The sequence below is a fragment of the Crotalus tigris genome, unplaced genomic scaffold (genome assembly GCF_016545835.1).
Source record: "Crotalus tigris isolate CLP2741 ecotype Arizona unplaced genomic scaffold, ASM1654583v1 scf7180000019944.6993514239:2294586, whole genome shotgun sequence".
NCBI lineage: Eukaryota > Metazoa > Chordata > Lepidosauria > Squamata > Viperidae > Crotalus > Crotalus tigris.
In genome coordinates this window covers 1,505,160-1,519,977 of record NW_024097783.1, presented here as the reverse complement: position 1 = coordinate 1,519,977, position 14,818 = coordinate 1,505,160, and the positions used below count along the sequence as shown (strand labels likewise).

Here is a 14,818-nt window from a genome sequence, read left to right as displayed (position 1 = left end):
TGGGCTCTGTTCAGAGCTTCTCTCTTCACTTTCATAAAGAAGCACTGAGTGACCACTGCTGCTTGCGCTCTCTCTCTCTCTCTCTCTCTCTCTCATAAACACACACACACACAAGTGGGAGGTAAGTGCCCCAGTCTCCCTCCTCTTCCCTGAGCGACTCTGGAGAAAAGGCTCTTCTTCCCAACACTTCCCTTTCTATTATTACTCACTTAAAAGCATTGGGGCAACCCCCAAGGACCCCGCCAAGCAGCTCCGCCGCCGCCAGCAGCGATAGCCGCCACAACCGGCAGGCTGGACTCTTCCGAGGAAGGCGCAGACCTTTTGACGTCCTTTGCCTCTTGCCTCAATTCCCGTTCACTTTCTGCCTCAACGCTCGCCTGTCCCCTGAAACTTTGGATGGGGGAGCCCGAGAGAAGGTCAGCGGATGGTGGGTTGGGGTTCCGTGGTGTGTGTGTCGGGGGGGGGCTGTGCGCGCGCGCGCGCGCCGGGTTTTGGGGGGGGAGAGATGGGAGAGGCGGAGGAAAGAGGTGAGTTGTAATGCAATGCATTAGGAGGAAAGGCGGCGCGGGAGGGGGACAAGGATAGGCCAGCCAGTGCCAGGCGGCGTTGGAAAGCAGCACCTCTCTCACCACGCAGAGACAGGAGCAGCAGCGGCGGCAGCAGCAACGGAGAGAGCGGAGGAAAATTAAACTGGCACCCCACCGGAGGAATGAAAACAACCTTCCCTTTCTCTTGGTGTGTGTGTGTGTTGACAGGGGCAGCAAGAAATGAAACTTAATTGTAAGAGTGGAGGCACGGAACTGGCGGGGGCATGTTGGTGCGTTGATTTATTTGCGTTGCGTGGCTCGTGTTTTGTGTCAGAGTGGGCGGTGGAGGGGAGAGAGAAGCTGGGTGCGGGGCGGAAAGCCATCTAGCAGGGTTCAGTTCGACTTGTGAGTTAGGAATCGGCATTTTCCGGTACAGAATCATATCTTGCAAGCACTTTCACTCCCTCCGTTCTGCCAGACAAACAACAAAATGTGCAATTATTAGACGATTTTTTAAAAGGAGATAGTGCGAGCTGAGGGAAAGAATAAAAGAGAGTTGGGGGGAGGAAAGGACGTAGGAGGAGAGAGGCTGTGTCAGGAGTTTGCATGAATGTGGGATTATGTTGTGTCAATAAGTTTAAGGTGGAGAGCGAGCGAGGCTGGGGGCGGAGGAAGGCCTTGGCAGTTTAAAGTCCTATTTCTAAAGGTAAGTTTTACCACCAAATGGTCGCGATGACAGAAAACTTGCAGATTATTTGCCCAGGAAGAAGAATGTGCGTCTTGGAGGCGTTATTGAGATTTCAACCAGCAGACGGGTGGTAAACTGTTATTTGCTGCTGCGAGATCGGGTGGATGGCAAATTACAGAAATCAGATTTGCATCCTGCTCTTTTCTTCCTCCCGGGTGTTTTATGTGAAACTTGCATAGCTGGATCCAGTATCGGGGCATTTTAAAAAACAGTTGAGCAAAAGGAGGTGGAGATGGAGACGGAAAACGTCTCCTTAATCCCGGGATCTAGAAAGCGGTAGGTTTGTGTTAGGAATATCTCTGTAACAATCCGCTGCCGGTTGAATGAGGAAGGTAAAATGAAACGGTGCAAAAAGAAGCAGAGGCAACATGTACGACCAGGAGGAGCGTGTGGGTGCGGGGATGGGGTGGGGGACTGGAGACAGAAAATACAGAAACGGTACCGTCCGTTTTCCTTTTTCTGTCGGGGAGGAAATAAAGGAGGGCGGGGAGTAAAACAAATAACCGGGTTGCGGTCATTCATGTCACGACCAGCGTTTGATTCTTCATTGGTTCATTTGTTTTTCATTTTCTGTTTCCCTTAAAAAAGTATAAGGGGCAAATTAGCGACTACTTGCCGGTAGATGTCGGAAAGTTTGTCAGAAGCGGGGCGGGTGAGTGGAAAGGAAAGAGCAGGCTGCTTAGGACGCTGACTTGGCCTGGGGTTTTGAAACCATTGCCTGTCCTACTCTTGACACGTTTAGATCCCTGTTCTCATCCTATGCATGGATGAAATAGGGACAGTTTATCACCCATCCAGACTCCTACTTATGTTGGGGTCTGTATGCGCGGACGTTTATATCCCCTCCCCCTTTCCGTCCGTCGGTCCCTAAACGTGTTAGAAGATGGAGCTACCACAGGATTCTGAGTTTCCATGTGGCTTCAGCAGCGGCACCTCTTTCTCCTCCTCCCCGGTGGCAGCAGCCGCGGGATCATAGCTTGGGCCTGCGCGGGGGGGGGGAGGAGAAGGGAAGTAAGAGCAGCGGCAGAAGGGAGGTGTTTTCTGCCAGTGTGATTCACCAAATATCGCTGGGGAGGCAAAGGGTATGGAGGAGGAAGATCGGGGCAGATCTGGCACCCCCCTCTCTGTGCACCCTTTCTGTCTCTCTGCCTTCCCTCTTCTGTTTCAGGCTCTACTGCAAGGTGTTGTGTAGACTTTTCCCCAAGGAAGGTTGAGATTTGTATATTGCATTACTGCCTTTCATTAAGCACCCCCACCCCAGCAAGATGGACTCTCTTTTCCTCATTCTCTTTCCCTGTGTCTTGTCAGCCTTTAAGATCGACATTTTGTAACTGAGATGCAAAGTTGATGGTGACCAGAAGAAAAAAAAGAAAAGCCCTAGGTTTCTTCTTAGCTGCTCTCTATATTTAATAACCTTCCTGTTCACCCTCAGACCCCACTGGCCCTGCCTACACTTATATCATGGGGTAGGTGGCTAGTCCAGTGGGGGTAGTTTGCAAGCAAAAGCTCTTTTTCTTTTCTGTGTGCTTATGGGAGTGTAATCTTTGTTATTTTTTCTCTTTCTTTGAATTTTCTTGGTGAGAAAAGGGAACAGGGATCTTAATCAGGAAGTAGGCTACAATGTTGCTGTTTCTCCTCTGTAGATCTCTAATCTACAGTTTGGATTCCATACTAGATTTCATTTGGTAAATGATGGTGGTGTAATTCAAATATATATATATGGATCCCTGATTAAACAATTACATGCGCACATCAAGGGGATTTCCTTCCTGTTTAAATTATTATTTCAATGAGAGTTCAACTTTCTTGTTATTTGCCATCTTGGGTGCATTAGAGAGAGTGGCCCAAGAGAGAGAGTGAAGGAAAAACAAAAATAATTCATCCTTCTGATTACTTAGTCCCAGTGTCCTTTTATAAGCATGATGCTTCTTTCATTAGCTATTTAGCTGTCACTTTTATTTTATCAAGGCACCCCCTGATTCACATTTTAATAATAACAATGTTGGAGGGTTAAAGGTGGAGCAAAATAAGTTATAAGTTTGGGGTTCCATCAGCCTGGCTGCAGTATTGATATTCCTTTATTTAATATTTTCTAGGTCATTGTCACATGACAAAGGTTTGGAGACAGTTTAATTTTCCCGTCCTTGTAATTTTCATTTACCATCCCAGGTAAGTATGTAAACTGTATATTAAAATTGCTGATAATAATAAGATAAAATCTGCTGTTTGGGATCAAAGCTGCTTTATCACAATGTAGTAACAGATGCTATAGATTATTAAAATATACAAAACAGTTATACAATAAAGTACTTCACAACTGTAATTAGTTGAAATGGTAATAATTAAAAAGTTATAGGTTAAAAATAATAGAGAGTAGGTGTATCTTTTAGTTCATCTGATTTTAAAACTGCAGATATTCAGTACAACACTGATACTGAAATTTCTCGTCTTTTTATATTTTAATTAGTTATTTTTATTGTACACATAAAAGTTGAGTATTTCTCTCATAGTACTAATAACTAAGCATTACTACTACAATACGTATAATGAATGACATTCTTATAAATAGGCTAGTGTAATAACTTTGTTGTCATTACATTCATTCAATATTAGGATGTATGCCTTTTTAGAACTTGGAAGGAAATTTTCATCTCTAAGTCCAATTTACGTTTTTTGGATAATTTAAATTTTCTACTGAAAATAATTTTCCATATTTTAAATATCTATCTATAAAGCCACCCATCTCTCAAGTAGTGACTCTATGCAGCATACAACAAATATATGGGAATAAAATGTAAAAAACCCCCATTAATTAAAAAGCATAAAACATAGATTAGCTGGATTAGCTAGTCACCTCAAAATCTCACTGGTCTCCTGAGATGATAGAGCCAGGTTTTGAGTAACTTACTGGAAAGTAAATAGGGATGGAGCGAGGAGCAGAGGAATATTCCATTAGGAGGCTACCATGGTAGAGAAGGCAAGCCTACTCAGGCCCACCAAGTGTAATTCCTTAACAGAAGGGACCCACAGTACATTTTTTCTGCTGGATTGATGATGGAGGAGTAATTGAGGAGAGAATCACTCAGATAACCTTGCCTTGTCATGAAGGGTTTAAGGGTCAAAAATAGCATCTTAAATTGGACCTAGAAGCAGACTAGCAATCAATGCAATTCATAAACCAGAGGTATAATAATTGATATACTAGGAGCACCCATAACTGACCCACTGCATTTTGCATCAACTGAAGCTTCTGGATACTCTTTAAGGGCAACCCCATATAGAATGCATTACAGTGATCCATATGGGAGGTGACTAGGGCATGAGTGACTGAGCAGAACCCTCTGATTCAAGAACGAGCGCCATTGGCACATAGCACAAAGCTGTGCAAAGGCCCTCCTAACCACGACTGCCACTAGTTTTTTTAGAAGGAGTCGTAAGTCCCGAAGTCTTACCAGATTGTGCACTGTCTAGGGGTCCAACCCCAGCACTAAACATGTTTAGTCCTAGAACTGGCAAGGCCCAAACCCCAAAGACTCCCAGTCTTGCCAGGGTTAGGCTGAAGCCTGTTTTTCCTCATGCAGACCCTCATATCCACCAGGATAGGCTATTCATTGCATTGCTTAATTTTCCACTATTAGGAAAAGTAATAATAACTAATTATTAGTAATTATTGGAACATAGCATCTATAGGGACACTAATATTTTAGGTCTTACAATTTTTGTTTTGTTTTGTTTTTAATTATTTAACAGTATTTATAGCCTGTCCCAACCTTGAGAGACTCAGGTTATAAAAAAAAGGTCTGAACAATAAAAGTTAATTCACAAAATTAAGGCATCATCAAAAAATCATCAATAAACATGGTGGGTGTTTTTGAGATTGAATATTTTAAACTAAGGGCTAAACTCACACTGAATAAAATTGATTTGATCTGCTTACAAAATATCAGCCAAGTTGGGCCTTTTAAATCTCTCTGGTAGGCACTTTATAAAGTGAGACTGCCCCAGGAAGACCTGTTACCTGATTCATGCCCCATGAACTTTGCACAGAGGTGGGTATTGTGGCAGACCCTCGCTTGATTATTAGACCAGACTTGCAGACTTGATTCTGCATCTTGTTGCTTGATATATTATTGATATGCCTTATTATGGACTATGTGCATTTGGCTCCATAACCTAAATGTTTTTAAAAGGTCTTAGTAGTTCACTCTTTCATGAATGGATGCTCACATTTATTTTGCCATTTTAAATATGCTATGTTTTTAAATATGTTATATTATATTGTTTGGGGTAATGAGTAGTTTCACTTCTTTTTTTCACTATATTTTTTATTTTAATCAGAACAAAGTTAAAATACAAAATGCAAAACTAAATAAAAATCCAAGAAGACATAAAAGAAAAAAATACAAAACACAAAGCAATCAGAACATTAAAAAAGTGCATCAAAACAACAATAACACATTTTATACATCTTATTCCCTGTAGTTGTATACTTAATAATATATTACTACAACATTAGTTCCCACCCCTTGTGAAACAGGCCCTCCCAATATTTTGAAACTATTAAATCTATTAACAACTTGTTGACCTGTCTTCTATATGTTACATTAGTGACAAAGTAGTTAACAGGGAAAACAGTAATAGTAAAACAGAACAAAATTCTCTATTAACTGTTATTGTAATCCACTCATAGAAAATTTACCATGGCATCTTAAGTTTCCCGAATCATCGCAAAAGTTATAAATAGATCATCCTGGGTCAAAAATCCATGTTTGTTTCTTAATATCCTCTCTTGTCAATTGTTTAATTAAATGTAATAAATTCAATCTCCAGAACAGGTCTATCTTCAAGTCAGAATGCAAGCAGAAGTAGTTAACAGTTAACTGTAATAAATCCATCCAGTCTCCCTTTATCTGCATCCCTCTTCCAAAACTTACACCACATATTACAATGTGGTTTAATGATTATGTATTAGGAATATTTCACCTGTGTTATATAAGTGGTAAACAAAGAATTTGCTCAGATTCCCTATTGGAATAAATATTCTAGCATAAAAAGAACCCTCTACCTCATAGCAGTAGTAAGATAATGGATGTTCAAATCCCTTAATATGCAACTACACTAAAATTCTATGCCTAATATGAAGTATGATGATGTAGGAAGGCAAATTGTTTTGTCTTCTTTCACATTGTATTACTGCAAAATTTTAAGAAAGTGATGAATACAGAAAACTATATTGTAAGTAAATAATATTTATTGTCCTAACCACCATGGTACACATACACATATACACATACACAAACATCTTTGTTTATTATGTGTTATAAATATGCAATTGTATCAAAGCCTTACAAGTATAAAACTGTGTTTTGGAACAAACTCTGTCATAGATTAGTTTTAGAGGCAGCTTAGTATTTAGTAAAAAATGTAGTTTTTAAAGACAGTGCTGAAGTAATTTATGGTAAATTTGCGCACAGTGATTTGGAAAGTGTACAGAAACTCAAATAAAAATGCAACTAGTCCTCGACTTACAACCATTCATTTAGTGATTGTTTGAAGTTATAACCGCACTGAAAGAAGTGACATTACTGTTTTTCATACTTATGACCATTGCAGCATCCCATGGTAACATGATCAAATTTCAGACCCCCTAGGAACCGATGCATATTTATAACAGTTGCAATGTCCCAGGGTCATGTGATCACCTTTTGTGACCTGCTGACAAACAAGTCAATGGGGAAGCCATATTCATGTAATAACACTTTTACTAACTTAATAACTGCAGTGATTCACTGTGTCAAGAAAGGTTATAAAAAACTCACTTAATAACTGTCCCACTTAGCAATAGAAATTTAGAGCTCAGTTATGGTTGTAAGTCAATATCTTGTTGTATATCAACACATTTTTGAGTGTATGTTTTTCAAATCAAGATGTTGAATTAGTATTAAAATAAGTCTGGATTTAGGTAAACTTTATTTATTTATTATTACTTTTACAAATAACTCAAAGTAGCAAACATGTCCAATATACCTCCCTCCTATTTTCCCCATAATAGCAACCCTGTGAGGTGAATTAATGGCAGAACTAACAGCTAAATTCCAGTATTGACTTAATCTTTACATCTTATATTTTAGTTGAATAAATAAATAAAAAATAATAAATTAATCATATGGAAAGCATGGTTAAGTTTGAATCAAATTCAAAGCTATTTGAGAATACAATTAATGAATGCAGATTGACTTTATTGTAGATATGCTTCTTTGGCTGACTATACTATTAGGATATTTAAATAAAATCCAGATAAATGCAGGTGTTTCTAAATAGATAACTAGATTTGGTAATTGTTTAGCTACTTTACAATAGGACTGCTTTTTGAGAGTACTTTTTGATTTGGGCTATCACTGAATTCAAAGATAGTGACTGGTGGAGACTGTTTTTGCACATTTTCAGCTAGTGTACAGGTACAGGTCCTACTATTTTTCCTGAGCCAGTAAATTATCCATAGCTTAATTAAATCCTATCTTAATTACTGCAGGAAACAATCCTTGAAAAGGTACCACAAGTTGTAATTAGTTGAAAAAGTGACAGCTAGGCTGATGTCCCATACTAGGTACAAGAAACGCATGGTACTAGTATGGTATTTATCTTTAATGCCCTAAAGGTATAACAGTAGCCTAAAGATAATAATAATAATAATAATAATAGTAAAGTTGGAAGGGACCTTGGAGGTCATCTAGTCCAACCCCCTGCTCGGGCAGGAAACCCTACACCATTTCGGACAAATGGCTGTCCAGTCTCTTCTTAAAAACTTCCAGTGTTGGAGCATTTACTGCTTCTGGAGGCAAGCTGTTCCACTGATTAATTGTTCTCACTGTCAGGAAGTTTCTCCTTAAGGTACAATTAAGATATGTTTTTAGTTACAAATTTGCCAGTAATCACAATCTGCAGGAGAGGTTCTACTGACAATTTTTCTGGTCTTAGGTGCTTGTTTTGTTGTTTATTTATTAGATTCATATCCTTATTTTTGTCAGGAGCTCAGGATGGCATGCAGTGATCCCTCATCTCATTTCATACAACAATGATCCTGTGAGGTGTGTTGTGCTAGGAGGCTGAAAGAAAGGGCTTTCTTCTGTATTGCTTCTGGGTTCTCTTCAGAGTTGCAGTTGGGTCAGTTCTGTCTTCCAGTTTAAAAAAAAAAATCTAGAAGGATATTTCCAAAGGCCAGAATGTTAATTATCAGTTGGTTTAAGAACTCTTTTTGTTTGTTTAAATTTTGTTTGTTACTTTGTGGGTTCATTTGAGCCAAAATGGATTATAATGGAATAAATTAATAATGTCAATAGAGTTATAGTTTTGAAGCACTTCAGATGCTTCGTTCACATGGCACAAATGATGCTCCTAGATTAGTTCAGTGCAACTTTCATCAGGTATAACTGACAAAGACCAGCATTATATTTTTATAATATCTGGAGGGTGTTGAATTAGAAAAAGCTGTGAATGCATAACTATTATTTGTCTGAATATTATAATCCATCATAGTTTAGAGAGAAAGTTTCTATACTTATCATAGATCTGTCAACCATATTTCAAAAAGTTGGGCCATTATGTAAAACTACTCTGATGCTCAGTAACAAATTAATACAAAAACTCTGGAAGCATCTTTTTTTTTTTTTTTTTTGCAGAATGTGATTCATGTCATTTTACTTAACTGGGAGAATTGTATTTTAAGTCTGAATGTTTGTGACTGGAAGATTCAGTCAGCCTCTGGGAGACGTCATCTGTTGATCTGGTGTGAAGCATTATCAGTATGCTGATGATACTCAGTTGTACATTGACATCCCAGCCAAGCTAAAAATGTTATAAAAATCCTGAACCAATGACTAGAGATTACTGGTGATTAAATTCTCCCAGGTCAGCATTACTGTTTATCAACAAATATCTGGTGGCAATGGTGCAAGTAGTTATTCCTGGCAGAGTTACAGTTTTCCCCCGAAAAGGTAACTTGTCACATGGGAGCTCTACACGATTTCTAACTCATGCTTAAACAATAGGTGGAAGGCGCGGACTAAGCTTCCTTTGCCCAGCTCCAGCAGTGCATTAATTTCAGCCCTACCTGGTCAAAATGAAGATGCTTTTGTGACAGTACTTCACACCTTGATCCCATATGGATGGACTACTGTAATGCTGTGTATGTGGTATCTCCTTTGTGGAGATGACTCAGAAGTTCCAACTGTACAGAATGAGGTAGCCAGGCTACTAATATAATCCAGTTGTGCAGATTAACACCAATTTTAAGGTCACTGCATCAGTTGCCAATAGGTTTTAAGGCATAATTCAAAGTTCTGATCATCACCTTTAAAGGCCTACCTGCATGATATATGAAGAACAGTTTGTCAGAGTTGAATAAGTCTATTTTATTCAAAAATTCCCCTCCTTGTGTTGTGAACCAGAATAGTGGTGGCCCCACCCTATGGAATAATGTACCACGTAAATAGTTGTAGCTCCATCCTACCTAATATTTTGCAAGACCTATTCCATGGTCCTTTTGGCCTTGATGGATAGTAGATGACATATTTAGGAATTATGTTTTTGTTGATACTTATTTGGTTGCTCTTATTGCACATCATCAAGAAACTTGATTCATAGTAATTCATGGATAATGTAAAACAAATACATTAGCAGGTGAATTAATTCCATTCAAAATTATGAATCAGATATCAAGAATACAATAATGTAAAAAAAATATAGACAAGTTAGGATTTTGTTTCCTATTTTTGGTTTTCCTTCTGTCAGATCTAAGTTAAATGCCAGATACTTTAGTCAGGGATTTTGAAAACAAGGTCAAGATTCCTGATTCTCTGAGTATGGTTGCAGCTTCTGGGTCATACCTGAATACAACCAGTATTAGTAATCAAAATGGAACACTTTAGAAACTAACTCAGTACCTGTCAGGTAAGACAAAAGAATTCCCCTGCTTTAGAATATTCCAGACTTGGCCCTGACTCTTCTGTTTGAGCAATTGGTTAATTGATTCAACACTAGCCAGCTTTTAGACTGTCCCCAGAAGCCTATTTCTTTTTCTAGTGTGCTCATCTGCCTGCAAGAGCTGGCTTTGCCTGCAAACAGCTATCCCTGACAATAGCTCTGTGTCTACTACAGATAGGAAAGAGCAGCAGGAGTCATGATAATTTAATGCAATAGATCCAGAGAAAATAATTGATGGATATTGTTCTGTTGGTCATAGGAAGGAAAACAATACTGTTTATCTTCAAGTTTAATTGAATATTCCAAAATACAGCATGCTTTACTATGTGCAAGGTAGACCAGAAAGCTCTTATGGTCCTCAGCAGTGTAATTACTTTGTATTTTACTGATGAAGTGAAATATACAGGCTCTTGTATTGTTATGTAACAATTATGGAGAATTCATTTGGGTTGTGCAGACAGTAAAGATATAAAACATGGGAAGCATAACAGTGAGTGTAATCAGTCCCTGTGGAGATGACAAAGTCATCATCTGGTACAGTATTCCAAGTTCTGTATATGACTGTTAGCAGAAAATGTAAGCATTCATTTTGAAACATCCCTTAGAGGAAAAGGGTGGACTTAAGTGGGAAGTTAAATGCAATATACCAATTCTACTACTGAACAATGAAATTAAGCATGGTGACAGTGACAACAATATTCTATGAGGCTGAGGGATAGCAACTGAGCCATTAGCAGGTCGGGGACCTTCACTTTGAAAGATGGTTACGGTTAATTATATAATTTATCCTAAATTCTAATAGTTTTTTCTACTAGATTTGAAACTGGTATTATGTACATATAGGTTGTATACAATAAATGCATTTCAGGCACTTTGTTACATTCTAGGGTAGAATATATATTGAGCTTCAATTGGGGACAGTATTTGTCTGGCCGTGTCTGAGTTGGAAGCTACAGCCATATGCAAATTTTAGCTATCCCAAGCTGAATTGTAAGTTTCAGGGAATCCTTAAGGGTCAAAAGCGTAAACAGTTACATCACAAGGTGAAATAATACCTTTGTAGACATTTGTATATCATCATCATCATCATCATTCTAGCCATTGTCTATCCACTGCAGGATGAAGGCCTCTTCTGCATGTTTCTAATCAATACAATCTTGAGCTTTTTTTTTTTTTGCCAGTTGGGTCCATAATATTTGCTGATGTCATCAATCCATCTTGTTTTAGGTCTCTTTTATGGATGCTTTTATCAAGTGGAATCCATTTTATAATTGCCTTAGTCCACCTGCCATCAGTTCTTCTAGCTATGTGACCAGCCCATTTCCATTTCAATTCTTTTACTCTCTTGATGATATCATAAGACATTTGTGTGTGTGTGTGTGTGTGTGTGTGTGTGTATGTATATATGTATATATATTATTCATGTGTAGTGGCGTACAGATTCAAAATAAAAAAGGGAATATGGCGGGCAGGTAAAGAAGTTGTAACACTCTTTCAATTAGCAATTTGTACCGTCTGCTTTCAGAAAAATAATTGCTTTCAAATATTTTCAAAGCCACCAAGACTCTGTTCTTGCTTTTAGAATTTGTTTCTTTGCAAAATCTTCTAGCTCAGTAATATCCTTAGGACCCTAGTATATACTATATATCTAAGATCTCCCAATAGATTTCATTAATATTTTGAGGAATTCTGAAGACAGTTCTAATATCTGTCTGTCTGTCTAACTATCTATCTATTAATTGATTATTTGGAACTATATTGTAGATTATTGTCTTGCTGAAATATCCTATTTTTATTTCAGCTTTAGAAGTTGGCAGTGTTCAAAAATCTACCAAGGAGATGATACAAAGTATGATTCCCGTGTTTTATATTTTTCTTATTTTGAATTTTTAAGCAATTACAGAAAAACGTTGATTTTAACTTTGTGCAATACAGAGGCTATGTCAGTTTCTGATCACTTTCACTGAAGCATGCAATTTTACAAAGGTTGATTAAACTTTTCCATATAGCTTTAAGTAGAGGTGAGCATGATTAGTACATAGATGGGAAACTATCAGAGGCTACCCAGGCTATAGACTGATGGGAAATTTAAAAATATCCTGGAAAAGGCAGTAAAAAAACACTTTCACACACTTGGCAAGTAAACTGTATGGATACATCTATAAAGTCTTGAGTCAAACTTGGTTCAAGAGATTTTATATATGCTTTCCAACTAAATGTAGATGAATGATTATTGCATTAAAGTTTCATGTTCTGAAGTATTTAAGGAATCTTTGGCAAACCCCCTTGAATTAGGACATATATTAAACTTGCATATGCAGAATGTACAAATTACTTCAAAGCGTGGCTGTTTTGCATAGCTCAGTTCTTTATTATATAGACAATGAGAGTGCAATTGTTTTGCAAGTTTTTTAACTGTTAAATTGGCCATTTACAATATATAGTACATTGTGATTCATCATCATGGTGTCTTTGATACTTTTGCTTATATGGTTAATTGTTTCCATGTTTTACCATAGGCTTCTGGTAGAATGTTGGAGAAAAATTTCCCAAATTTCTATGCATATTTTATTTTGCTCCAAAGTCATAATCATGCAAGGCTTCAAGTAATCTTCTCTTCCATAAACATATTACAACCATTATATTTTCAGAGTAATATATTGCTTCAAAATCCTACCTCATCTACAACATTTGAGATATTATTATTCCTTAGTTTTTTTGATCTTGGTTTGTCATATAATAGTCATATTATAGGATTTAGGATTTATCATATATAAATCATATTGATAAATCCTAAGTGCTAGGAAAATGAGGAAATGAAAGATAATGGTATGTAAAAGAAAGTTAATAATAAGACTGTTATTCCAAATAGAAAGTCCTCAGTTAATATCATTCATTTAGTATCCGTTCAAACTTATGATAGTGCTAAAAAGGGAGATTTATAACCAGTCCTCAAAGTTGTTTTCTGTTTTTTAATTGATTTAGATTTTTTTCCCTATAGGGTAAAAGAAAAATTTAAAGAAGAAAGGAAAGAAAGAAAAAATGCAAGGGAAAAACTCCTAAAGTTAGGGAATATATGAATGACTTTCAACCTTCTTTTCAACAGATAATTACAATCATATTGTTCCTTCTCCCTCTTAGATGTTATACAATCCTTCAGCCTCTAATTTAATCTACTTTTTTTAATCTTCAAATACATAAATCCATTTCATTCTTCTCTACTTTCAGCAAAAGATCCAGATAAGGTTTCCAATCTTTCAGAAAAGTTTTTGATTTTTTTCTCTCTGATCAAACAGGTCGATTTTGCCATTTCTGCAAATTCTGATATTTTTAAAGTCCTTTCCTTCACTGTGGGAATTTTAGTATTCTTAAACTGTTGTGCATACAATAATTTTGTTTCAGTTCTATTCAGAATAAATTTACCATGAGTCGATTGAGTTGATGTACAGTCAAATAAGGGAGAGCATAGTCTGTAGCTGCATGGTGGACAGAGCAAAAGGCACAGAAGGGACCCTCCCTATGTTCAGACTGCTGTGTGATGGTGGAAGCATTATATTTTATCTGGTCATGTTTTTTATGTGGGCTGACAGACTTTTCTAATTCATTGTCCATATACTCTATAAAAAGAATTGTCTTTTTATCCATATTAAATCTTTATTTTAATTGTACATATGAAAACTACTGAAAGCTGACTTCTGCAGTCAGTTATTCTCTTGACTTCATTTTAATAATAATAAATTTGGAAAGGACCTTGGAGGTCATTAAGTCCAACCCGCAGGTAACCCTATACCATTTTGGACAAATGGCTGTCCAGTCTCTTCTTAAAAACTTCCAGTGTTGGAGCATTCACGGCTTCTGGAGGCAGGTTGTTCCACTGGTTAATTGTTGTAACTATCAGGAAGTTTCTCCTTAGTTCTAGGTTGCTTCTCTCCTTGCTTAGTTTCCACCCATTGCTTCTTATTCTGACTTCAGGTGCCTTGGAAAATAGTTTGACTCCCTCTTCTTTGTGGCAGCCCCTGAGATATTGGAACACTGCTATTGTGTCCCTCCTCGTCCTTCTCTTCATTAAACTAGACATACCCAATTCTAGCAACCGTTCCTTATATGTTTTAGCCTCCAGTTTCCTTATCCCTTTGTTGCTCTTCTCTGCACACTTTCTAGAGTCTCAACATCTTTTTTACATCATGGTATCTTAATTTTTCCATTCTTGTGTATTAATAAGTCTTGATATGTTAGCCATTTATCTCTGTCTGCTGTTTGTCTTTGATAGAATCCTTCCTTTGCTGAGGTCAGTAAAGATATTTTTGGGCACAATCTGGGCTTGTAATTTATTCTGTATGTTCAATATGTCATTTCTCACATAGTAATTTCTAAAATCCACATTAACTTTATTGTACATAAAAACCTATACCAACCAAACCTCTTGTTATGACCTTCCAATTCTTTCACTCTGGCTTCCAATAAGCAAAGTCATCAACAATGTCACATGATCCTCATTTGCATTCTTCTACCAGCTTCTGACCAGCTGGCAGAAGGATGCAAATGAGTATCATGTGACATT

General features: G+C 37.4%; 1 protein-coding gene across 26 annotated transcripts in view; it reads left to right on the top strand.

The window, feature by feature from the left end:
• Positions 1–14,818, top strand: part of BBX (BBX high mobility group box domain containing) — a 119,494-nt gene that overhangs the window by 1,656 nt on the left and 103,020 nt on the right. For 6 of the 26 annotated variants that reach the window (XM_039365050.1, XM_039365034.1, XM_039365042.1 and 3 more), the window contains exons 1-2: positions 553–735; positions 3,372–3,444. Coding sequence is in view for 13 of the 26 variants with exons in the window: in XM_039365034.1 (XP_039220968.1) it covers positions 3,383–3,444 (62 nt within the window). In the remaining 13 variants the exon portion in view is untranslated. Of the gene's footprint in view, positions 1–128; positions 428–552; positions 818–3,371; positions 3,445–8,303; positions 8,364–14,818 lie in introns of those variants that run through there. The other 20 variants (XM_039365041.1, XM_039365032.1, XM_039365031.1 and 17 more) reach the window with 12 other exon arrangements.